Below are 27052 nucleotides of genomic sequence, written 5' to 3' on the forward strand. Positions count from 1 at the left end.
AGAATGCATGGTTCTCCCTCCTCCTCTCCATTTTTATAATCACAACAACCCTGTGAGGTAGGTTAGGCTGAGAGTCAGCAACTGACCTGAGGTCGTCCAGTGAGCTTCATGGCTGAGTGTGGATTTGAACCCTGGTCTCCCAGGTCCTTGTCTGGCATTCTCACCTCTACTCCACACTGTTGGCAGTGAGGTGGAAGAGAAATCAAGTGGTTAAATCTAACAATCCCACTTCAGAGTGCAGGTGGAGGGATAACAAATATGTAGGAAAGTCCTTGCATTATAAACTCCTTTTAACTGGAAAGCCAGCATAGGAAGACACGAAGCTCTTTCCCTTACACACTAGCTTTCTTGTGGGTTGTTTTCCACTCCTCTTTTGCTCGGGGATTATTTTTTTAAGGGGATCAGCCGCCACCTGCAGTCTGAAGTAGGGCAGTCTTTTCTACCACACTACCACTTCATTCCACCAAGATCTGTGTTGTTTCAATCACTCCTCAGCTGCTGTAATAGCTCAATCTCCAAATGAGGCAACTCTGAAGTCTTCATAATCTTTGCATAATCATTATTAAACCAGATGTATTCTGGAAAGAAATACTTTCAGCAGGGCTTTGCCGCAAGGGCTGGGCACATTTGACAATTACATGCAAGCACAGAAAACTCACAGGATGTGGTTTGGGATGGAGGGTTCAGCTTCCTGAGAATGGCAGCTTTCATTAAACAACAGCAACAAGCGCCTAGTCCTTAAGATGTATAAAAGCCCACTGAAATCTCATAAGTCACGTGGGTGGCTGAATAAGATTTGCAATGTTCCAGGAACAGGAATTCAGGGCTCTGCATGTCTCTGCCCACACCCGCTCATGATGAGCACAGACGGAATGCATTTTGCAAAATAAGGAAAAGGCTTGTTTGATTTGCATGGTTTATAGAGGATGCTAAATTCAGCTGTCTTTGACAAATAATTCTGAAGGGTTTTTTTTTTTTTAAAATGCATGCACAGTTAACTCATGAGCGCAGGGCAGAGCTGAAATGGGAGATTAATGTAAAATCACAATCCATTAAACTACTATGTATAGTGCAATCCGATGCTGCGTTAACTGGAACAAGAAGATGTCCTTCTTTGCTGGTTATAATCAAGAATTATTAGGGTTGTCACTCAGAGAAAGGAACTTTTTGTGGATGAATTGTATGACTTTTAATCAGCGAATCAATCAACTTCATTGCAGGGGGCTGGACTACATGACCCCTGGGATCCTTTCCAATCCTAAAGTTCTATGATCTGAAAGAATTTGCATTTTAACAACATAATACTGGTAGGCAAATCTTCCTTCCTTCCTTCCTTCCTTCCTTCCTTCCTTCCTTCCTTCCTTCCTTCCTTCCTTCCTTCCTTCCTTCCTAGCACATGTGCTGCTGTAGGCATAACCTCACAGGAGGCTTTTGCTCCCATGTAAGAGAGAAGAAAGAACCCCCCTTCTAAGAAAGGGCTCACAAGCCATGGACTTGTCAGTATGTACAGTAAAAACCATTTATATTAATCTTTTCTTTTTTTAAAAAAATGCCTTTTAAAACCAACCACAAAGACTTAAAAACAAACCAGCTAAATATTACAGCTCTAATTAGGATGGAAGCCCCCTGCAGCCTCTGATATATTATTATCCAAGTTATTTATATGGGCGCCATCAAGGCGCATAGAACTTTACGAAGGGTACGAGGACAGGCCTCTGACCCAAAGTGCTTACAATCTAAAAACTCAACCCCAAACTGCAAATTGTCCTCCTGTTGCTCAGATTCCACCGATTCCTTGGAGAGACGTTCATCAGTGGATGGCCTACAAAGCATTGCAGCTCAGATCGCAAGGCCTTCTGGTGGGGGATTTCGTCTGATGGGGAACTTCTGCTCGGGAACTGGCGGCCTCCAAAGGGTCTCCCGCCTAGCTGGGCAATGGGAGGAGCGTTCAGCTACACGGCATGTGAAGTAGAGGTTGCGGACGGAGCGGGGCAGCCCCTCTTATGGCAGGAAGCACTCCAAAGGGTTGTTGGAATCTAGCAGGACGTTGCAGTTCAGGGGCCATGGGAGACCCAGAAGGCTGAGGGATTGCTGGCAGCTCTGCTCGGCTGCCAGGCACACGGAGCGGCACGGCTGCAGGATACCCCCGTCTGGGGTGCACTTAGGTACGAAGAGGCTGCACAGGAGCAAGCGCAGAGATGGGTAGCAAGAGAAGTCCTTCAGCATCTGAAAAAAGAACGAGCAAGGGGCAGCAGGGAAAGGCGCTTGTTAGGTGTTCGATTAGCCCTTCTCTCACTACGCCTGGAAAAAAGTGAATGGTTTACTGCAGGCTTCCTCAACCTCGGCCCTCCAGATGTTTTGAGACTACAATTCCCATCATCCCTGACCACTGGTCCTGCTAGCTAGGGACCAGGGGAGTTGTAGGCCAGAAACATCTGGGGGGCCGAGGTTGAGGAAGCCTGGTTTACTGTATAAATACTGCATTTGATAGCCCATCCCTAGAAGTACCCCATGCAGAGATGGTGGTCTCTTGCTCTAGCTCAGTGGTTCCCAAAGGGGGCGCTGTGGGGCAGTGGAGCTGTACATGAGCACCATAACATAGAGTTATGGAATTTGAAGTGGTCCCAAGTATCATCTTGTCCAACTCCCTGCAATGCAGGAATCTCAATATCACAGGATCAAGTGGAATACTGTGTCCAGTTCTGGGCACCACTATTTAAGAAGGATGTTGGCAAGCTGGAACGTGTGCAGAGGAGGGCGGCCAAGATGATCAAGGGTCTGGAAACTAAGCCTTATGAGGGATGGTTAAAGGAGCTGGGTATGTTTAGCCTGGAAAAGAAGAGACTGAGAGGAGATCTGATAGCCACCTTTAAATATCTTAAGGGCTGTCACGTGGAGGAGGGAGCAATGGCTTCATGTTTCAAGAAAGGAGATTCCGACTAAACATTCGGTAAAACTTTCTGACAGTAAGAGCTGTTCAGCAGTGGAACAGACTCCCACGAGATGTGGTGGACTTTCTTGGAGGTTTTTAGACAGAGGTTGGAGGAGGAGGAGGAGTTTGGACTTGATATCCCACCTTTCACTCCCCTTAAGGAGTCTCAAAGCGGCTAACAATCTCCTTTCCCTTCCTCCCCCACAACAAACACTCTGTGAGGTGAGTGGGGCTAAGAGACTTCAGAGAAGTGTGACTGGCTCAAGGCAGTGGCATAGCGTGGGGGGTGCAGGGGGGGCCGGCCACACCGGGCGCAACATCTGGGGGTTAGGGTTAGGGGGCGCAAATCCATGGGTTAGGGGGCACAAATTACTTGCCTTGCCCCGGGTGCTGACAACCCACGCTACGCCACTGGCCCAAGGTCACCCAGCAGCTGCAAGTGGAGGAGTGGGGAAGTGAAACCAGTTCACCAGATTACAAGTCCACTGCTCTTAACCACTGCACCACACTGGCTGGCCATCTGTCATGGATGCTTTAGCTGAGATTCCTGCATTGCAGGGGGTTGGACTAGATAACTCTTGGGACCCCTTCCAGTGCATTAATTTTGCTGAATCAAGAAAACTGAATAGTTTTAATTGGGCTTTGAACAAATGTCTAATTAATTGCTACTGCTTTGAATTTTTATTGTGTTATCTTCCTTAGCGGATTGCGCAAACTGCTCTTCTGAACAATGTGTTATAGGGCAGGAGGCACTGAGAATGAGTTTATAGGGTGGGGGAAGTCTGGGAACTACTTGCCGTAGCTGAAAAACGTCTGCAAAGAAAAACGCCAATGACGGGCGGAAGCAGGAGGGACAAATCTGAAGATCTGTGGGACCCCTTGCCACGTGACTTGTCAGAGAGCTGCAATACAACCGCTGCTTCTCCAATAATTATTTCAGTTAGGTTTATTACTGAGACACCTCCTTGGCTAAGCACTCCTGAGGGTTGTTGTTAAGTGGGTGCATTTAGTGCATTTGCGAATTTTCTCTTTTAACACATAGAAAATGGCTGTGCACTGTGTGGATTATGGTTAAGTCAAACTTCTTTTCTAGAATTGTTGTATGATGTTGTGATGTCATTGATTTATAAATAATTTTTAAAAGAATGATCCAAGGGCAGAAAGGGAGTCATTTTCCTGGTTCTGGCTCCAGCTGACCTAGAACCAAGGATAGGCAGTGGCCAACAGGCTTGGTGGGGGGCATTTTTCAGGGCCCAGGAACCAATCTATCAATTTTTCTAAAGTGGTGGGAGGGGTGTTGTCCTGCTGGGCCAGATCTTTCTCTCCTGCTCCCCACTCCATGGCAAGGTGCTTTCTGTTGATGTTCCCTGCCTTCCTCCCAAGCCAAGGGTCCAGCCCCCCCCATCGCTCTCCCTCATCCCTTTCCCCACCTTCCTCCAGGCTCACCATATAGTCTTCGAGATGCTCTTCTGCCTCTTGCTGATCCATAATGGTCAGCCAGATGTTGGGGAATGAGGTGGTATTGTAACTGAGACCCAAACACATCTCCACCTCAATCGGCTCACAGGACGGCTCTGCAGGTAGAAGGAAAAGGTGCAGGTATATGTGTGTTTCTGTGGCAATGTTTCAGATTCAGCTCAGGAACATACAGAGCAGCTTGGCTGACCAGCTCAAAGTTACTTCTAGCCCAGCATGTGGTTACCCTCCAGGAAAATTATCGCTGGGCACCAGAGGTGAAAACCCCCCAGCAGCTCATATTTATCGTTAGATTATGCATAGTGGCGCTGTGGCTTAAACCACAGAGCCTAGGACTTGCCGATCAGAAGGTCGGCGGTTCAAATCCCTGCGACGGGGTGAGCTCCCGTAGTTCGGTCCCTGCTCCTGCCCACCTAGCAGTTTGAAAGCATGTCAAAGTGCAACTAGATAAATAGGTACCGCTCCAGCGAGAAGGTAAACGGTGTTTCCGTGCGCTGCTCTGGTTCGCCAGAAGCAGCTTAGTCATGCTGGCCACATGACCCGGAAGCTGTACACCGGCTCCCTCGGCCAATAAAGCGAGATGAGCGCCGCAACCCCAGAGTCGGTCACTACTGGACCTAATGGTCAGGGGTCCCTTTACATTTACCTTTATGTATTAAGGTAAAGGTATAGGTAAATGACCCCTGAATGGCATGACTAAACCACTTCTGGTGCAATGGAGAACCGTCACAGAAACCAGAGTCGGTCACGACTGGACCTAATGGTCAGTTAAATTCAGTTAAATGCAAAACTACCTAATTCACATTTCCCAAAACAACATGCGAACTGAAACACAGCTAATTTTGCACTTCTCTGAATTTTTTGATGCATTTTTCCAAAGAAAGAAAAAAAAGGGATTGCATACAAAAATGTGTATACTAGGGCAAAGCATGCATAAAAATGAATACATTTGTGACAAATAATGTATGGAAATGCAGCATATTAAGGGGAATTGCTTGCAAAAATGTACATATTAGACAAAATTGCATACAAAAAGAGGTATATTGGGATAAATGTGCAAGGCTATGCTAACAATTTAACGTAAGGCTGTTTGTTTGTTTTAAAATTGCAAACTAATGCAGAAATCTAAAGTGCTGAACTTTAGGTTAGGGGAAATGAGAAACCGGGGGGGGGGGGCACCACAATGGGCAAATTTGCCCATCCTTATTTATGACTCAGTCTCACGTGACCGGGCAGCCCTTTTTCAACAACTGGTGCAGGACCTCAACTTTAGGAATCTTGTTTCACGAGGAAAGAATTGCCGCTTACCAAAAGATGCATAGGTGAGGCTGGTGCAGTTGAATTCGTCGCTCCCATCCGGGCAGTTGTGCCAGCCATCGCACACCAACGCCTGAGACAGGCACTCGCCATTTCTGCAGGAGAAATCCAGGGGGCTGCATGTTTCTGGAGAGGGGTTGAGAAAGGCAAGAGAGAGGACAGCAGAAGTATTAGGTACCGTATTTTTTGCTCTATAAGACTCATTTTTTCCCTCCTAAAAAGTAAGGGGAAATGTGTGTGTGTCTTATGGAGCGAATGCAGTCTGCGCAGCTATCCCAGAAGCCAGAACAGCAAGAGGGATTGTTGCTTTCACTGCGCAGTGATCCCTCTTGCTGTTCCGGCTTCTGAGATTCAGAATATTTTTTTTTTCTTGTTTTCCTCCTCCAAAAACTAGGTGCGTCTTGTGGTCTGGTGCGTCTTATAGAGCGAAAAATACGGTAGACAACACCCTGCTAAATGGCAGCGTCAGCATTAAGGGATGGGGAACTTCTAAAGCAACATGCGACTGCTTTAACACAAACTTATTTTAATTCACCTCTGCAAGGCTTACTTTCCCCCCCTTAATCTACATGTCAACACAGATAGCATCATTATATAGTTTTGTCACAAAATGGCCACTAAATCTGGGTAGGGGAGCCTGGAATTCCCAGTTGCTTTTCTTCTTTCAGAGAAACTTGAAAATTCTTCCAAAGCGTAAAGGGAATAATTTGGCCCACGAGAAGCACTTGGATGGTACTCTGTCCTGGAACTCCTCATCATTTGATGAGGAAGCAAGGAACTTGGGGTGGGGGGTGGGATTAGATTTTGTTTGTCTCTTAATGAGAAACTACCTGATTTGCACTTCCTGAAGCAATGCACAAAATGAAACACAGCTGTCCTGTGAAATTCACCCTTCTCCAAATCTTGCGATGCAATATATTAAAGGAAAGTGTTCATAAAAGACACGCCTTTATGAAGACAATTAATTGTATTAGGAAAAATTGCTTGCAAAAAATGTGCACATTAGTCAAAACTGCATCCAAAAATGCATTTATTTGGGGAAATTTGCACTAAAATACTGATAAATTTTCATGAGCTTTTTGTTCTTTTAGTGCAAATTGCTGTGGAAATGTGTTGACCTTTGCATAAGATTATAAGAACAAGAAAGGGAGATAAAGTGAAATTGACAGATTCATCCATGCCTAGTGTGTGCAGTTGTACAGTTTAGCAGTTCACAAGTTTGGCCTGGAGTCAGATGTGAGTTTTCCTCTAATCACATGAGAACGAAAGCTTTGAGGTCAGTGGCATTCCCGCTTAGAGATTTCCCTCTCCCCTGGATGGAATTTTCGTGCTGTAAGGCTAAGTAGTAATTATGGAAAACAACAAACACACACAGAAAAACCCTAACTGCCAAAATGTATGTAATCCCAGGAGGACTAGAGTTTGAGAACAAACAAATGCAGTCCTTCCCAAGAGATGACCCCCCCCGCCCCCGCCCCCAGATCCAGCACCATCAGTGCCACCTCGAGGCTTTTATGAATGAGGCCCCTCCTCAAAGCTCCATGACTGACGTGGCAGAAAGCAGGAGTTTTTCTGCTATTAGGGAAGTAGCTTCTTATGGGTGGCAGCTGGCCCCCTTCATAACCCTCTGCCTGAATATTCCTTCTTTCATCCCCCCCCACCTTGTTTTCATTTTAAGAAAAAGCATGCTTCTAGGCAGAGGAGCATGCAGAGGCAGAAGAGAAAATGTGTGGATAGCAGTGCAGTGCAGACTGGTCCCATTAGGGCAAATGGGAGATGACCCTATCAGCCTCAATCTGACCTCAGCTAGCCCCTACCCTACGCTGGTGAGCCAGCGTGGTGTAGTGGTTCAGAGCGGTGGACTCGTAATCTGGTGAACCGGGTTCGCTTCCCCGCTCCTCCACATGCAGCTGCTGGGTGACCTTGGGCCAGTCACACTTCTCTGAAGTCTCTCAGCCCCACTCACCTCACAGAGTGATTGTTGTGGGGGAGGAAGGGAAAGGAGGATGTTAGCCGCTTTGAGACTCCTTAGGGTAGTGATAAAGCGGGATATCAAATCCAAACTCTTCTTCTTCTTCTACCTGCCTGCCTTCTTACTTATAAGCAGTCCTGTCAACCTCCTCCTCAGTCTCAGCGCTGCCCTTGTAGAACTCAGCAGAGAGGAGGATAGAGACAAGACCAGAATGAGCTGGATCTGCCTGACATGGGCTCTGTCTCTTATCCATCATTGGCTCTGGCACCACCAACTGTTGGCCTCCCGTATTGCAGCCCTACCAGTCACAGTGGAGACCAGACACTGTGACTTCTAACACTTCCTGTTAACAGAGACAGAAGGGAAGGCCAGCAGTCATTTGGGGAGCAGGGATGATGTCCCACCCTCACTTATTCAACAGCAAGGAAAACATTTCCCGACCCTCCGCATGGATTTTCTCAGAGAAAAAGCCCACCCAACATGCTGATAAGGAGAGGAAGAGCAGGAGGTTATGCCAGCATGCACATCTAAGGGTCAAGCTACCGTTCTTGATTTGAAAGATTCCAAAGTCCCTTTGCTGCAAACAACCGTAATGTTACGGAAGAGTGCGCAAGCTTCTGGGTGCACCAGAATGCTTCACCAGGCTGGATATCAAGGCTGGGACTGGTGGTGAGGTAGGGGGAAAAACATGGCCTAGTTTTAAAACCACAATGTCTTTATAGTTCAACCTCCCCCTCCCCCCCCCCAATTTAAGGAAGTTTGGCTGGAATCCCAGAGCTCTGGAAAAGTGTCTTCTCTTTATAATGGGAGGCAACAATTTTAAAAGGGGAGGGTGCCTCTGAGGATGGGCAGAGTGCTGCCCCTTTCTGAGGCCCACGTGGGGAGGGGGGAAGCTCCAGGAGCTAATGTGTAAGCAGGGGCTGGTGGTAAACAAATGTTGAAGAGAGAGCTGGCTGGCCCATTCTACCTCAGCTGGCGGTAGACAAAGGTGCCAGGAGCCACCATCACCTACTTTCCGTGGCGTTGTGGGCATGGTAAGTGGCAAAGAACCCGTTGTCAGCTATTCCTTCGTCCGCCACAAAGAGGACTGTCATGACGTGCTGTGAGGAGGTCAGGACAGGGGGCAAGTTAGAGCTGCAGAACCTGCAAAAAGAGGAAGGGGAAACTGACTTTTAACAAAACACCCAATTCTAAATATGGGGATACACACACACACACACACACACACACCTGCTGTTGTTTGGGGTTGGTTATCTGGAGGCAAAGCAAGCACTGACTGAGCAGACAGACTATGGATGCCCAGCCAGAGAGAGAAGTCTGGCTTTGCATGAGGTGATGAATCACTCTGATTAAGGACCAGATCAGGATCAGAGGCTTTACAACTGGGGTCTGTAGTAAAATGTTGCGGCGTGAAATGCTCCTGCTCAGGGTTCCAAACATAATATGTTCTAGGGTACTCTATTCCATTCCTCTTCTACCTGGTTTTCCATTCCTGTCCATATTAAGCATTCTGTTCCCACTGAGCATGCTCAGTATTCTACGGGCTTGAGTGTGTTTTATTTTGGAGGGGTTCTCCTTTAATTTCCTCTCACCCCTTTAAATAAATCACACCCTGCAAGTGCGCTGGAAAAACTGGGACATTCCCGTGAGAGCTTGGTGGCCATTTTGGATGCTGTGATATCACACAATTTCACGCACAGATATTGGCCAGAAAAAATGCTTTTATTGGGGCTATGGTCTCAATGTGGCATCTTTTAGTCTCTGTGATCTCGCACGGATCACATGACTTGGTGTGGAAGCACAGATGGGAAGATGTGCATCCCAGTTTGGGGACTCAAGATGCTGGAGGGATATATATGGCAATTCTGCACATATTGGGGTTTCCCCCGAAAGACCTGATCACCCGCTCTTGAGAGTGGATGGTGCCATTGGGACTACAAAAGGATCAACACTCAGAAAATGAGTTTGCTATTTGCATATAGGATAGAGCAAGGAAGACCTGATTGGTCCTTTTGTGTCACCTGAGTGCTGCCACACTGGTTACTGTGCTAGGGGTTTCTGGATTGCAGCATAGACCTAGGCCAGAGGCTCCCTCTTCTGGTGAAAACCTTCCATTGAAATGTGAATACAGGGAAAGGCATTGTGGGGGAAGCAGAGAGGAAAAAGGCATTTCTCCCTCAGTCAAAATGTTAGAACCTATGGAATTCTGATGAAGTCAAAGGTTGGAAGACTTAGGACAGGCAGATGGAAGGACTTCTTCACATGGTGCAGGGCTAAATCACAGAATTCACGGTGACAAGATGTAGTGATGGCCATCAATCTGGATGGCTTTAAAAGAGGACTTCTCATCTGGTTGACCATGGAAATAGGACACTGGATTGGACTGGCCCCCTTTGGCCCGATTCTGCAGTCAGGCTCTCCATATATTTTCATGAAACTTCTGGGAATTGTTGGGTTCTGACCATGGTAACAGTTTGAATTCGCTACCGTTACTGGGAGGTGAGTGGGTGGGATGAAAGACCACCATACCTGCCCATGACGCTGGTTGCTCCCATCCCAGCGCTGTCGTACACCTCCACAAAGTCATAGTTGCACTCCTCCTGGGACTCAAGGCTGAAGTTGTGGAAATGCAAGTCCACCACATGGCCCACAGGCACTGAGATATGCCAGAGGCAGAGCTGGAAGACAAAGGCAGGTCTGGGAGGTCTACTGTACATGATAGGGGAGCTCCTAGCGTGGCTCAGCCTGGCGGTATAAGAGCTGGACTATGGAGGGTTTCTTTCTACTCAGATTTCAGGTTCCTAGGAAGCCATCTTATTCTGAGTCGGACCATTGGACCATTTAGCTCAGTATTGTCTGCTCTGGCTGGCAGCAGCTCTCCTGGGACATCTCCTGCCTTCTCAGAGACATGCAGGAAACTGCCTTATCCCAAGCTCAGCGTTGTCTGCAATGATTGGAAGCTGCTCTCCAGGGTTTCAGGCAGGGAGTTCTCTCCCAGACCTTCCTGGGGATACTGGGGAGACCACCAATGGCTGGGGCTCATTGATTCTGGTGGGGCAGGTGGCAGAGTCTGTGAGAGGCACAGACAACTAGTCTCTAGTTCTGCCTCCATCCTCCCCGCTGCTGACTTTCAAAACTGAAGCCGTTGATCAGTGAGAAAGATGGGGAGCTCATCCCATCAACTTTGCCATAAGACCAGCTATATCAGGCTCCTCCTGCTGCTAAACTGTGACAGCAGGTCATTACAGAGCAACCAGAACCAGTGCTTGAGTTTTAGTTTTTCTTGTTCCTTTCTCTTGTGTGTCATGTTTTGTTTTGTTTTAAGATTGTAAGCTTGCAAGAAGACTGTCTTGCTTTAATAGGCTTTATGTAAGCCACTCTAGGTGTGCCTTTGGCTGAAGAATGGGGCACAAATGCTCTAAATAAAATAAAACAAAAAGTAAACAAACAGTGAGACCAAATAGGAGGAAGCTGATGGTCCGTGCTGTCCACTGGGCTGGAAGTAAGTAAGAAGACAGGCATATATATGGGGGTTCATAAGGAGCAGGCTGAGGTTGTTATGACAATGTCCCATTTGCCCCAATGGACAAACCTCCATTGCTGGGGGCTGAACCTACCGGGGAACTTCTACATGCAAGGCTGAAGCTCTGCTAATGAGCTACAGTCCTTTCCCCCAAGCACAAATTTAGGTTCTGGAACTTTGCTACATTTTGAACTTGTGTGCAAACGTCATTCCAGCCCAAGGGCTGGGCAGAGATTCTTTTACATGTGATTCTTCCCCTCTCAGCAATGCAATAAGCCTCTAACAATACAGAGGTGGAGAATCTTAACATTCCCATGCAAGCATTCATCCAGGAGCTACATTCTGCCACTAGGGTGGGCCAAAGCCTTTAATGTTTGATGCATTACGGTGTTTTGATATTTTGTTGGAAGTCGCCCAGAGTGGCTGGGGAAGCCCAGCCAGATGGGCGGGGTATAAATAATAAATTATTATTCTATTACTATTATAAAGCCACATTTACACATCCATCCCATTCACATGGCCACATTTATTATTAGAGGATTGCAGGGTCTGAACTACCATGTGTGCTCTACTGAAAATTTCTCAAAAGTCCCACAGTTGCAGTGGCTTTCCAAGAACTGACACTGGACTGCTTCAGATTCTGCCACTTATTAGGGCATTGCATTGCTGCAAGGTAAAAGCATCACTGCCCAGCTCTGTTGGGTGCATGCAAGGTAGTGTAGGGCAGGATGCGTCCCCCTGCTCTGGTCAACAATACATCTCAAGTCGCCACTCACCTGCAGATGTGGGTATGGCTGTGGGTAATTTGGGGAGAATAATTGCCCTTCCATGCTGGTGAGGGTACCCCCACATCCTGTAAGGAAACACAACATATTGTGGTGATGGATGGGCTTGCATTATTGGCACCAGAGAGAAGGATATCTCTCTCTCTCTCTCTCTCTCTCTCTCTCTCTCTCTCTCTCTCTCTCTCTCTCTCTCTCTCCTTTCTCTCCTTTCTCTTTTCCTATTGTACTTTCCTTCTTCTCACAATGAGAGGCAAATTCTTTGCAACTCCCATAGCTATTTCAGATGAAAAACAGGACAGCGGTCCTACACTCTTAATAGTTGTGCAGCGATACTGCTGAACTACTACTACTACTACTACTACTAATTTATTTATACCCCGCCCATCTGGCTGAGTCTCCCCAGCCACTCTGGGCGGCTCCCAATCAAATGTTAAAAACAATACAGCATTAAATATTAAAAACTTCCCTAAACAGGGCTGCCTTCAGATGTCTTTTAAAGATAGGATAGCTGCTTATTTCCTTCACATCTGAAGGGAGGGTGTTCCATAGGGTGGGCGCCACTACCGAGAAGGCCCTCTGTCTGGTTCCCTGTAACCTCACTTCTTGCAATGAGGGAACCGCCAGAAGGCCCTCGGCACTGGATCTCAGTGTCCGGGCTGAACGATGGAGGTGGAGACGCTCCTTCAGGTATACAGGACCGATGGTATACAGGGGGCTTTAAAGGTCAGCACCAACACTTTGAATTGTGCTCGGAAACGTACTGGGAGCCAATGCAGATCTCTCAGGACCGGTGTTATGTGGTCCCGGCAGCCGCTCTCAGTCACCAGTCTAGCTGCTGCATTCTGGATTAATTGCAGTTTCCAGGTCACCTTCAAAGGTAGCCCTACGTAGAGTGCATTGCAGTAGTCCAAGTGGGAGATAACTCCTCATTTCCAGCATGTTCACTCAGATTCCAGTAACAGATTTGGGAACCTGGCCAAACCACTTCACATAGAAGCCCCCTCCCCAAATCTATTTTGAAACAGACAGTGCTAAGCCCACCCCCCTCCTGTGTCTGAACTATTATTTTAGAGCAGTATCATATCACTTTAAACAGTATAGTATGGTAAGAGTGATGAGAGTTAAGCAACCACCTATTTCCCTCGCAGAGCAACAATTTCCAGAGTGGTTTAACAGTCAATCGCTTTTCTGAAGGAACTCTGGAAATGGTAGCTCTGAGAGGGTTAGAATTAGTTGGAATGCCTCCCTCTCAGCAATGTAAGTGGTGGAGTAGATAGAGCGCCACCTCTTATACTTCCGCTGCCTGAGGTGGCTGCTTCACCTTGTGTCATGGTTGGGCTGGCTCTGGTCGGAGATTAGCCCTGGGGACAATCCCATGCATTTGCCTGAGAGGTGCAAATTAGGTCAGGTCCAGTAAAAACATGGACCAGAATAAAGAGAAATTCTGGATATTCTTAACTGCTCCACCCATAGAAAGGGAAGCTCACAATTTGGTTTGGAGCTCATTTCTCCAGTATTTGCATTTGCCTCCCCTTTGCAATGCCTTCCCACCAATAATTCTTCTGCCACTGCCCCACAGCAACATTGGGGGTCAGCTGCGCTGGCTGTTGCAGACTGTACCTTTGTGCTTTGTGCTACAGTTGGCTTCATCTCTCTTGTCATGGCAGTCGTGATAACCGTCACACACGTAGGCCGAGTGGAGGCAGAGCCCCTGGTCACAGAGAAACTCATCCCAGGAACAGTTCTCTGGAAGAGACAAACACCCCTGGAGGACAAGAAGCTAAGGATTCCAACTGGCTTGAGACTTGTTTTGGAACTGGTCAAAAGCGCCATCTCATTGAAATGAATGAGCCTAACTTAGGTTAGGTTCATCACACTGAAATGAACAATCCTAATTTAGTCTTCTCCATTAGCTTCAATGGGTCTAGGTAAAGGTAAAGGGACCCCTGACCATTAGGTCCAGTTGTGGCCGACTCTGGGGTTGCGGCGCTCATCTCGCTTTACTGGCTGAGGGAGCCGGCGTACAGCTTCCGGGTCATGTGGCCAGCATGACTAGGCCACTTCTGGCGAACCAGAGCAGCGCACAGAAACGCCGTTTGCCTTCCCGCTGGAGTGGTACCTATTTATCTACTTGCATTTTGTCATGCTTTTGAACTGCTAGGAGCAGGGACCAAGCAACAGGAGCTCACCCCATCGCAGGGATTCGAACCGCCGACCTTCTGATTGGCAAGTCAATGGGTCTAGCAACCAAGTAATAATACATTCCCCAAATCACCAGCACTACCCAGGACTTGGAATAAAACATTTGGAAGGATCTCTTTCAACCCCCTAAGAGAATTGCTCTCTGCCCATGCCCCCTCCACACCACCTGGATTCACTTACTTTCACTGGGCAGAACGGCCCGATACCAGGCGGTGAAGCCTGAGGGAGCAATGTTGTCATCTGAGACAAAGATGACCTGAAGCTGGCTGGAGTTGGTGTTGATCGTTGCCGGTGCCACAGAGCCACAGTACCTGCAAAAGCCACCTGTTTAAAAAGGGAGCCAAGGGAAAAATAGCTAGTGCTTTCCCATGGCCCCCTGGGAGGGAAAAGGGGTGGGAATGGTCAGAGGATATATCCTGCCCTTCCTCCCAAAGGACAGAGCAGCAAAACAGTGCACTTAAAAATAAAGTCAATTCGAAATAAACCATAGGACGATGGCACTTTACCTGGTACTCCCATCCCACAATGAGGAAGCGTCCTGCTCCTTGAATATCTCCAGCCGGTCGTACAGGCATGAGGCAGAACTCTCAATGTCTAGCTCCTCCACCTTCAGCTGGATCGCCATCCCTGCCGTCACCCGGATGTGCCACTTGCACAAGATGTTTGGGGGGTAGGGAGCTGGGTAGTTGGGGGAGCTGAAGGTGCCCTTGGGGCCAAGCAGGATTCCTCCACATACTGTACGTGGGGAAAACAACAACAACAACAACGATAACACTGTTAAGTTGTGGGTGAACATATCAGGCGACACAGCGGTTCTTCAAACAGCTCTTGTTTATTCACAAACCCAGAACAGAACTGAACTGAAGGGTTCAGCCAACCTGCTTATATAGAGCTCCACTACAACGCAACAGTAACAACTTTCTGTATCTATCCAATCACTGAACGTCACTTTCAATTCCTTATTTGCATATGTGGACCTGAGTGAAAACTATCTACAGTATCCCCCTGTTGGCCCAGGGTGAGAACTTCAGTACACAACAGACACGTCGAGTGGATTTACAGCAGGAATGGGTAATCCTTTGCAGACTGAGGGCCACATTCCCTTCTGGGCAACTTTCCAGGGGCCACTTGTCAGGGGTGGGTAACAGAGTCTCAACTCTGTGACTGTTCATTGTACCAAATGGAAAGCAGCCCCCCCCCCACAATGGGTAGGGCTCATGCTTCTAAAGGCGGGCAGGGAAACAACTCTGACATCAGCTGTCTACTCACGAGGTGCTGGCGTTGTGGTGACAGGCGACTCTCCTCCCAGGGACAGCGTCCCTGTGGGCTGGGGGCTTGGTGAGGTCCTGGTGATGGGAGTTGAGGTAGCGGTGATGGTGTGGGCATGAGAAGCCCCGAGCGAGGGTTTGACAGGATGGTGGGACTTCAGCTCTGCTGCCATAGAAAGAGAATTTACAAGGGATGAGAAGAGCTGCAATGGGAAAGGAGGTTTGCCTCTCCACCCTCAAGCAGAGTTAGGAAGCTGCTTTATTCAGAACCAGACCTTTGGCCCATCTACAGTGGACCAAATGTACATTCAAAGCACATCCAACATGCATTTGAAGCACATTGCTTCCCCTCCAAAGAACCCAGGGAACCGTGGTTTGTTAAAGATGCTGAGAACTGCAGCTCTGTAAGGGGGGAAACTACACTTCACTGGGGGGCGGGGAGCAGTGTGAGTCATTAGATCCCTGTCCAATCACTGAGGACTTCATGAGAGCCACCATGGCCCAGCCTGTGCTATAAATTTAAAGTGGTATTATGCCACTTGGAACAACCATGGCGTCCCCTAGATAATCTTGGGAACTGTGGTTTGTTATGGGTGCTGAGAGTTGGACAAGAGACCCACAACGTGGCTCAGACACACAGCTCATATCCAATGTTGTGGGCCTACTTTTATGAACCTCCTTTCCAGCTGAGCTCAGAGAGGCCCCTCTCCCCGTTGAATCTACAGTGCTTACTGAAGACTTCCTTAAAAACCCCAGAAGGCATTTTAACTGAATTTCATAGTTGGTTTTTTTAAATTTTAAATTTTTATTGGAAATTTTACTTACAACATAACATAAACCCCCACCCCCAATACAGAAATCCACCCTCATAAAACATGAACGTAACATACAATAAACATAACATACAACAATACAAACAACCAAATAAAAGACTTCCTTTATCCTGTATCTGGCTATTTAAGTTATAATTAGTAAAATCTTAATAATTATTCATAAACAGCTTATAAGAAGTAAATAAGGAGGCCAGATACTGAATTTCATAGTTTTAACTGATTTTCATCTTGCACTGAGTCCTTGTACACGACTTTGAAACTATGGCAACTAAACAGGATGTAAATTGCCAAGACAAATGCAGTAAACAACTAAATAAATATAGAAAACATCTGGAGGGCACCATGTTGACTATCCCTGCTTCTATTAGATCTTCCAGCTCTGCCTTAAAAGGGGGGGGAGGGGGGTTGGTTGGTTGATGAGGGCAGAAAGAAGTACTTTTTGGGGAAAGCAGGAGGGGCCCACCCCCTCTGGAGGAATTCTGGACAGGTCTTGGTGCCTGGAACTTACGGGAGGCGATGATGATGCCCACTAATAAGGCCAGGAGGAGGAGAAGCACCGTGCTGAGAATGGCCACGCAGAGCCAGGAGAACTTGCAGTCTGGCTTGAACTTCCTGCTTGCCATGTCCCGGACCTGTTGGGCTGCAGGCACAGGAGTGGAGAGTCACAGTCATGGCACAGAAACCTCCCAGCATCCTCCCCTGTACCACCACCACCACCACACTACCCTGCAACAGGAACATAGGAAGTTGCCTCAGACAAGTGAAGTTATTTGGCCATCTAGCTAGCTAGCTAGCTAGCTTGCTTGCTTGTTTGTTTGTGTGTGTGTGTGTATATATATATATATATATTCATTGCATTGCATCCACCAGATGACATTGCATCCACCAGATGTCAAAGAGAAAAATAACTACCAAACTTTTAAAAGACATCTGAAGGCAGCCCTGTTTAGGGAAGCTTTTAATGTTTAATAGGTTATTGTATTTTAGTGTTTTGTTGGAAGCTGCCCAGAGTGGCTGGGGGGACCCAGCCAGATGGGCGGGGCATAAATAATAAATTATTATTATATTATTATTACTATTATATTATTATTACTATTATTAGCACCGAAGTCAGTTTGCAGTTTTAAAAAGTGGTAAGATGCTAAATGGTAGTGGTGGGTGAGGAGCAGGTAACAGTTCTGACTGGATCAGTCCCTGATGTTACCTATGACTGCATCCTGCAAATGCTTCTTCTGTAGCTTTGTGCTGCCATCTGCCTTATTGCAGGGCAGATTTGAGGCTAAACCATACGCGGAATGAGTCTGCCCCTGTGGCTTGATCGAGGTAGAAACTGTCTTCCATGCCTTGTTACGCTGCCGTTTCTATGAGGATAAACACTCGGTATATATTACCCCCGCTATGCAAAAATGTCCAAATGAATCTGAACTTCAATGACTAAAATCCCTGGTAGAGGACAAGGATCCTTAGATCGCATTACGGGTAGCCAAATTCTGTGTGTTTTCCATAAAACTTAGGGGACAAGCTGTACTATCATAATGATTAAAAATGATAATTTTAGGTTATATTTTAGTTATGAAGTTTTAATTTATATATTTTTTAACTGTTGCTATATCTGTATTGTCCCTGTTATACCGAATTGCAAATTCAAATGTATCCCTATCATGTTTTATGACATCCTTGATATTGTATGTGGGCTGGAACTGGTCTGTGACCGAAATAATAAATTCATTCTTCTGTAGCTTAGCAGCACTGCTTGCTACTCTTGGTTGGCAGTTTCTCCATCACTGACTGTCTCCTGGGAATCTCCCTTGTCCTCAGGCTACATCCTTCATTGTCCCTGCCTTGCACCCTCCTCAAGTGTTTCTGTCTGGCTGGAATGTGTCCTTGAACTCTGAAGGTGATTCTTGCTTGCTTTGATGCTGGAGGATGTAAAGGTAAAGGTAAAGGGAACCCTGACCATTAGGTCCAGTCGTGACCGACTCTGGGGTTGAGCGCTCATCTCGCTCTATAGGCCGAGGGAGCCAGCGTTCAGCTTCCGGGTCATGTGGCCAGCATGACTAAGCCGCTTCTGGCGAACCAGAGCAGCACACGGAAACGCTGTTTACCTTCCTGCCAGAGCGGTACTTATTTATCTACTTGCACATGACATGCTTTCGAACTGCTAGGTTGGCAGGAGCAGGGACCGAGCAACGGGAGCTCACCCCGCCACGGGGATTCGAACCGCTGACCTTCTGATCGGCAAGTCCTAGGCTCTGCGGTTTAACCCACAGCGCCACCCACGTCCCGTGTAGGATGTAGAGGATTGCTAATCTACAGCACAAAGGTAAAATTCACACCTGAGCCTCTAGCCCTTCCAGCTATTAGCATGTAGCCCCTGAAAGTTTGCCCAGAAGGGACTGTGCCCCCTCCCCCGGTTGAAAAAAATAATCCTCTACCCCTGGCCTATGGCTCAAAAGGCTCCCCAAACACCTTTGCCCTGAAAGGATTCCCCCACTGGACTACTTGTTCTTTTTCACTCATGCTAACACCCTCAAACACAAATCTGCCTAGTGGGGCCCTGCCAATGTCTTCACCCGGTCCCTCCTTCCCCAGTTGGTGATACCAAAGCCGTTGGCGGAAAGTTTGGTGCTGTTTCTGTTCTCAATGTCCGGCTGACTCTGGGCTGGTGCCTCGCCGTCCTCCTCAAACACGGGGTTGGAGAATTCTGTTAGCAAGAACCGCGGCAAAGGTGGAGCCAGGGGGCTGGCATTTTCCTGGGGGAAAGCAAGCACCAGTGAGATGTACATATATATTGCTGCAAGCCACACCCCAATCTGCAAGCGGAGGGAGAGAAAAGGATGACGTCCTTCCTTCTTGCCTTCTTCTAAGATCCCAATAATGATCAGATGCCCCCATCTAATTTTTAAAAAACAAACAAACACCTGCACAGTTAAAAGCAAAGACAAAGACATCATCTCCAACTTGGCCCTCAATTGCTTTTCTTCTACCTGCATTCACCTAAGACACCTCTAGTAGTGAGCGGTAGAGCAAAGAAGAACAATAAGATGATTTTGTGAGGCCTAGATTACACAGCGCCTTACTTAGGAACATAGAAAGATGCCTTTACTATTGAGTGAGACTACTGGCCCATTGAGTTCAGTCTACTGTGAGTGGCAGTGCCTCTCTGCTGTTTCATGCAGGTGTTTTTTCCAGTCCTACCTGGAGGCATTGAGGATGGCATCTAAGACCTTTTGCATGCTCTACCACTGAGCTGCCGCAGGGTATGGGGCCCCCTCATCTTCACTATGCCAGCTTCTTTAACTTGGTATAGAAGAAGAAGAGTTTGGATTTGATATCCTGCTTTATCACTACTCAAAGGAGTCTCAAAGCAGCTAACAATCTCCTTTCTCCTCCTCCCCCACAACAAACACTCTGTGAGGTGAGTGGGGCTGAGAGACTTCAGAGAAGTGTGACTGGCCCAAGGTGCATGTGGAGGAGCGGAGACGCGAACCCGGTTCACCAGATTACGAGTCCACCGCTCTTAACCACTACACCACACTGGCTCTCATAGCCCAAGGGTGAGCTGACTTATATGATCCAGGTGCTTCAAGGCTGTGTTTGTGGTGGGGCTTAATACTGTAAACCAGCCTTTCTCAACCTGTGGGTACCCAGATATTGTTGAACTACAACTCCCATCACCCCTAGTTAGCAGGGCCAGAGCTCAGGGATGATGGGAGTTGTAGTCCAACAACATCTGGGGACCCACAGGTTGAGAACCACTGCAACACAGTTCATGCAGGTATCACAAACAGGATGTTGACAACAGGTTTTTCCATTTATCAGATCTCACCCGGAGAGGGTAAATCTGGATTAAATTGGGGCCAGAATAGAGGCTGACATTTTGATGCCAAATGTGTTGTGCAGGTACTGCAAAAATAAAAATAAAATAAAAATGGCAGAGGTGAGGAGCATCTTTTCCATAATAAACACCTGTCTGAAAGGCCCTCTATACTGTTTTGGCTCTAGAATCCAGCTATATGTCTGCATACTTAAAACACACACTTCTCCCTTTCTCAATAATTTTGGGGAAAGCAGTTTTTAAGGCTATTGGGTGGCAGACAGATGAATATGCTCTGCCACTGTCATATTAGAATGCCTGTCTTAATTTCTGTTCAACCAGTTCAGATCCTCTGTTGCAACCCTCTGGTTGCATTATAAGTGGCCCCTCATTGGTAATAAAAGTCTTTGTCCTTCAACCCATCAATGTCTGTGGTGCTGGACTTCTATTCAAACCTTGTGAAGGTTATTTCCGGTGGTCCAGGATAGCTAGATTTGCATCAGCCCCTGCTTTTCTGGCTTTGGTCAAAATTATCTTAGCTATTTTGATGGCTGATTCAGCTTTCCCCTTGCTCTGGGCATAGGCAGGTGAAGATGTCAGATGATCAAATTCCTGCTGCTTTTGGAATGCCCTGAAATGTCCCAAGACAAACTGGGTTCCATTCCCAAAAATCTTTGGACTCAACACCCATAGGTCTTGGTATCATCCAGATTGCTTCTACTTTTGCTGGGTCCGCTTTCTGACCCTCTGCTGTCAACTGGTGGCCAATAAAAGGCTCTTCCTTTAGTCCTAACCTGACTTTATCAGGGTTTGGTTTCATATTTCTATCTCTGCACCTCTCCAAAAAACATGCTTAACTTTTTTGTCATGATTTTTTGTCGCCGCCTTTCCACTATCTCCTTATCCCACAATTAATATGTCATCAGCAATTATTTTCAGGCTCCTGATTCAGTCGACACAGAAAGAGTTCAGGGGCGAAGTTGATGCCCATTGGCATTCACAGCCAACGATATATGCCAAAAGGAGTTGCCAAAGTGGTCAGATAGCTTGACTCTGTGTCAAGCTCTACACGCCAGAATCCATTTTTTACATCAAACACCGATAAAACCTTGGCTCGGGATAGGTCACATACTGCAGCATCAATCGCTGGTGGCGGGTAATGGCTGTGATTTAGGGGTCTGTTCAAAGGTTTAGGATTGATACAAATGCACAGCTTTCTTGAGGGTTTCCAGATAATAACTAGGCTGCTGATCCATGCTTTATGTACATCAAATTGAGGCTGCTACTCCATGGTCACTATTTGGGTGGGGGCTATGGCTTAGGGTGGGTGGGGAAGCCAGGGTCTACTGAGGCTGGGTCCTGGGTGCAGCTGGCATTTACAGCCAGGGAATAGGCTAGAGGGAATAAGTTTTCCCTCTGGTCCACTCCACCATACCGTGCCCCCGGACTCACCTACGATTGGCTGCAACCGGGGGCGAGCCCCAGAAGCCAACACAGCCAGTGGAGGAGGAAATGATGTCCTCTCCTGGCCACGCTGAAGTCAGAAAAGACCACCAGACACTGACACGGCTGTGCTGGACTGCAGCCACTGCTCCTCTCCAGCTGTCATTAAGTGGTCCTTATGCTTGTCTTTCTCTCTCTCCAAGGCAAGATCCCGATAGAATTCAAACTGTTCCCTCCAGCACCTCCATGCCTGGGCTAGATTAAATGCAATGAAATTCAGTGGTGCTGGAGGTTTCAGGCTTCTCCCCATGATCTAAAAATCCTTCCTTTTTTCTGTTTAATTTCTTTGCTGCTTCAACTGGGTTCTGTTTCTAAACCGCTGCCATCATGTTTCAATTGGCGTTGATTATTGTTAAGGATCAGGCAGGAGTATTACAAAACAAAGAACTTTATTTAAATAAGCTTTCTTTAATTCCAAACTCTCTCTGAGCCTCCTGCTCAATGCTGAATCACTGTCTCACCGAGTTTCTCGCCCGACTGCTGTCCTAATCCTCTTAATTAGTTCCACGTACATTGATAATGACAGCAGTAGAAGACCCTGGTTGGATCACACCAAAGCCCAGCTAGTCCAAGGTCTTTGGTGAGAATCCTGGCATTAGGCAGTCATTGGCCACTGTCTGACTTCAGATGATGTAGTAGACAGAATGTCAAACTCAGATCAGGGCAGACCTGGGTTCGAATTCTTACTCAGCTATGTATCGTACTGGCAGCAGATCCTTGTTTATGTGTCCTTGGGGTTCAGGCCCACTGAGTTCAATGGGACTTACTCCCAGGAAATTTGCACTTGTACTTAGGCTTGCAACCTGGGTGACTTCGGGATGGTTATTCCTACTTCATAGAGTTGTTGTGCTGCTAAAACAGGGCAAAGGGAGAAACTAGACACCCTTGATCTCTATGGAGGAAGGGCAGAGCAATTTTGTTTTAAAAAAATTGTAACTAAGAGTAAAGCAGCTGTAAATACTTAAACAAAAATGCGGCTCTGAGCATTTTTCTGTGTCTGATGCAAAACCAAAGTATAGCTCAGAATTTCCCTCCCAAAGTTTGGAATCTCTGGTTACAAAGCAAGCCAGTCTGGCCTTGTGAATAGAATACAGTGGTACCTCGGGTTACATACGCTTCAGGTTACAGACTTTGCTAACCCAGAAATAGTACCTCGGGTTAAGAACTTTGCATCAGGATTAGAAATCGTGCTCCGGCGGCACGGCAGCAGCAGGAGGCCCCATTAGCTAAAGTGGTGCTTCAGTTAAGAACAGTTTCAAGTTAAGAACGGACCTCTGGAACGAATTAAGTACTTAACCTGAGGTACCACTGTACAGTTGGAGTGTGTTGATCATAAACTACACCTCCATCTCACTTGCTCTTCTTTGCTGGCAGATGTTCTTCAAACCGAGGGATTGTGGCTTTCATCAGGGAAGGAACGCACTGGATCCCTTCCTGCATACTTTCACAATGTGATAATTGGGTTTATTTTGGGGAATCGGAATGAGAGCAAGCGCTTTTACATAAGCCTAGCCCATAAGGAATAATAATGATGCTATATCAGCTATATCCACAGGCACAATCCCCTCCAACCAGTAACAGCACTTGTACGTCAGATTTCTGAGTTGTTCAAAGAACTAAGCCTCCATGATCTCAGTGGTCCTTACAACCGCTTTGCAAGGAGGGTCAGTATTGGCACAATCATGTCACAGGTCGGGGGGGGGGGACTGAGGCTGCGAAACCATGAACGGAGGTATAAACTAGGCTCTTTCCAGTCCACTTTTAGGAGCTATGCTAGTCTGGCATATGCTAGTGGGTACACCAGCCTACTTGTGTGCATAATAGGAATGGGTGAGTCTGTCAATTTAATCTTATCTTGGTTTCTCATTTATCCAATCTTAAATTCAGCTCTTCACATTTCCACATCAGTTGGCAATCTATCTATCTATCTATCTATCTATCTATCTATCTATCTATCTATCTTACACACACCGTATATATAGAAAAGACCTTATTAAAGTTAATCAGCATTTCAGTGCAATTTTCTTCTAATATATAAATTTTTGCATGCAATTTTGCTTAATATACACATTTATGCAGAACAATCTTAACACAATGCATTTTTGTATGTTAATTTCATAAATATATGCATTTCTATGCACACTTTACTCCAATATATGTCTTTTTGTATGCATTACTTGGCTGGAGAACTGCACTGCAAAATTCGGAGAAGTACAAATTTCAAAGGATGACTGTGTTTCAGTTGTGCATTAGGCAGGTTTGTTTTAAATGCAAACTGAATCAAATTTATCCCTATCCCTAAGTATAATGCAATGAGTAATGTCCTCGCTCCAATAAATTGTTATGATCCCACTGAATTCCAAAAGGCTTTAAACTCCCTTTAAATTGCCTACCCCGCAACTCCTGAGAATGCATAATTAGGAAATTTATTTGTTAATTAGTTCACAATATCTATATACTGCTTGATTGTAACCAATCCTCAAAACAGTTTATAAAAATACACTAAAATTATCAGAGAAAAGAAGTCAAAAACAACTACTTAAAATATCCAAACAATAATTAAAATCAAGTTATGAGCTACAAACCAGATTAAAGCATGTGCCAACATTCTATGCATCTGGACAGACTTGCTTAAACAAAAAATGGTTTTAGTAGGTTCCCAAAGGCATACAGTGAAGGCGCCTGCCTGATGTCAATAGGGAGGGAGTTCCAAAGTGTGGGCGCTGCCCCAATAGAAGACTGATTTCTTAACCAATGCAGAATGAGCATTACAAGGCACCTGTAACAGAACCAGTTATGCAGATCGAAGTGTTCAAGTAAACTGATTCCAAGCTGTTAAGGTGAGTCATATGAGCATAGGAGTCCCTGTTGGACCAGACCAACGGCCTGTCTAGTCCAAAATCCTGTTTTCTGGAGTGTCCAACCAGATATTTCTGGGAAGCCCAGTGTGGGAAGGCTGAGTGGGAAACCAGAGCCCGCTTCCTACTATTATTTCCCAGCAACTGGTGCACAGTCTTCCAAATATCTTTAACCTATTTCCTCTAATATTTCACAGACCTAAATAGGGATGTACTTGTTAACTTCCCAATTCACTTGCAGCTAGACCATTTTGTACCCTGGACTTACTGGTTTCATGCCCCTCACCCTTTAGATCAGAGTTCCCCAAACTTGGGTCTCCAGCTGTTTTTGGACTACAATTCCCATCATCCCCTGGTCACTGGTCCTGCTAGCTAGGGATGATGGGAGTTGTAGTCCAAAAACAGCTGGAGAACCAGGTTTGGGAAACCCTGCTTTAGATGGTCAGGTGTGTTACTTCAGTTGGAAAATACACATTTAACATGTATCTTTTCCCGCCACTTCCCACATTCATGTTTCACATCTGCAGGGTTAGCCAACGTGGTGCCCTCCAGATATTGTTGGACCTCCATTTACATCCGTACAGCCAGCAGGGCCATTGATCGGGGTAATGGGAGATGTCACGCAACAGTATCTGCAGCCATCGTGTTGGTTATCCCTGTGTTAGAGAAACACACACACCCCCTCCAACAAGCATGAGTTTGCCAACCCTGATACTGATAATTAAAAATACACTTGATTCATCTACATCTTGCACAGATTCAAAAGCACAAAGGGGATTTGCTTTTGATCTAAAGATCTAGAAAATAACAAGAACAAGTGAGAACAAGAACACAGAAAAATATAGTGGGTTTTTTTACTAGGCACAGAGACCAACTCTGTATACCTGAGGGAGCGTCTCTACCCCCATCATTCAGCCTGGACACTGAGATCCAGCTCCGAGGGCCTTTTGGTAGTTCCCATGTTGCGAAAAGTGAAGTTACAGGGAACCAGGTAGAGGGCCTTCTCGGTAGTGGCACCCACCCTGTGGAATGCCCTTGCATCAGATGTCAAGGAGATAAAGAACTATACAACTTTTAGAAGACCTCTAAAAGGGAGGTTTTTAATGTTTGAGAGTTTTTGTGTTTTAATATATTGCTGCCCAGAGCAGCTGGGGCACCCTAGTCGGCCACCCTAGTGGCAAAAAATTATATATATATGGGTGATGTCCTTGGTAAATAAGACCTATTGGTGTCATTGGCAGTTCCCATAACAGTGATGCCCTGACCTCCCTTTGTACATACCTTGCTCTGATCCAGAGCTTCCGGCTGGAAGATGGCCTCTGTGTAGTCCTTCATGGTTGTGGGAGAAGGCGTGGGGAACGTGGACAGGATCCCTGCCCGTCCTAGGCTGCTGCATCCCCCGACCTCTTGCGGCATCCGGTTCGTGGCTGCACACCAGCTCCCCTTATTTTGGCCTTCTGATATTCACCACATTGGCAAGGAGAAGACAGCAGTGAGGGCTCCCTTCCAGGACCACAGTGGGGACTGTCCCGAAGCCTTTATTTTTTCTAACACAGAGAGCCTGACTGGGCACTTGAACCAACGGCGCTTGTCGTAGCCTCCACCACCAGCAAAGACCATTGGCTTCCTGGCAGGCAGGCTCATGGGACAAGAGGCCTGCCAGCTCCTGGGAAGTGAAAGAATTTACAAGCATTAAAGTCACCAACCTCCCCCCCCCCGCCCCCCCACTTCTTAATCCAACTCAGCTGAGGAGGACGAGGTCAGAGGCCCTGGCATGGACAACTGCAGTTTTAAAGGCACAGGATTGCCAAACTCTTTCTCTCTGTCCAAGGCAGCCTGGAACTGAACAGCGAGAGTCTGAAAGGGTCACTACCCAAAAGCAGACTCTCTCGCTTTCCAAAACAGCAGCTGTGTTAAAAGTGGCAGCGGTTGTGCTCCGTTCCAGAAGCAGTTGCATCTTGCCATGTACGTTACGGGTGCAAGACACAAGCACAGTTATTGAAGCAGCTGTCTGCTGAGTGCCAGCAGAAAGGACTGAGCACTGGCATCTTTCTCCTGCTGTTCAGAGGTCTCCACTTTTATTTCCCCCACCGTCTTACGCCTTGGCATCCTGCCTTGCAGTGACCTCTGCAAAGTCTTTTCCAAAACAGCAAAGCCAGAGAGCAACCACTCTGAGCATGCAGTGCTCATTCCCAGCACACTTCCCCCTGGAGATGTCTATCCTCTATCACAGGAATAGACAGAAGATCAGGATCTGCTGGAAGATCTTTGGGTGACTTGTAGAAGATGGACTTCCAGTTCTTTAACAGCAATGACAACTTGATTTTTGCCACCTAAATTTGTCTACCGGAAGCAAGGAAGACGAAGAGTGGACTTGCAGATATCTCTCTCGCCTCTCCTATACTCTCCCCAATAACGGCATTACAGCCGGCTTTTGTGGAGTCTCTAGGCCCATTGCTAAGTCGTGTACATTCCAGGACACTCTTAGCGCAAAATCTCTTTACCCTGTTACTAAAGCAGAGGAGAAAGGGGGCATTGTTTGAGCGCCGGGTTGCTGGGGAGGCAA

General features: G+C 46.8%; 1 protein-coding gene across 3 annotated transcripts; it reads right to left on the reverse strand.

Moving 5' to 3' along the window:
* Positions 1-954: 954 nt before the first annotated feature.
* On the reverse strand, positions 955-26852 carry MFRP (membrane frizzled-related protein). Of its 3 annotated transcripts, XM_081889851.1 has the most exons (14): positions 26834-26852; positions 25768-26152; positions 18911-19061; positions 16817-16948; positions 15477-15641; positions 14714-14942; positions 14388-14518; positions 13626-13751; positions 11997-12073; positions 10227-10375; positions 8710-8840; positions 5717-5851; positions 4379-4506; positions 955-2226 (listed from the first exon to the last, which is right to left on the reverse strand). In XM_081889851.1, exons 2-14 carry the CDS (start codon positions 25900-25902, stop codon positions 2002-2004), a joined length of 1914 nt encoding a protein of 637 aa, XP_081745977.1. In that variant the 5' UTR covers positions 25903-26152; positions 26834-26852; the 3' UTR covers positions 955-2001. The 3 variants fall into 3 exon arrangements, with proteins under 3 accessions (XP_081745977.1, XP_081745976.1, XP_081745978.1); XM_081889850.1 differs by lacking the exon at positions 26834-26852 and having other exon boundaries at positions 25768-26351; XM_081889852.1 differs by lacking the exon at positions 26834-26852 and having other exon boundaries at positions 956-2226; positions 15477-15638; positions 25768-26349.
* Between the last annotated feature and the right edge of the window lie 200 nt (positions 26853-27052).

This window comes from Podarcis melisellensis (genome assembly GCF_964234715.1).
Source record: "Podarcis melisellensis genome assembly, chromosome: 15".
NCBI lineage: Eukaryota > Metazoa > Chordata > Lepidosauria > Squamata > Lacertidae > Podarcis > Podarcis melisellensis.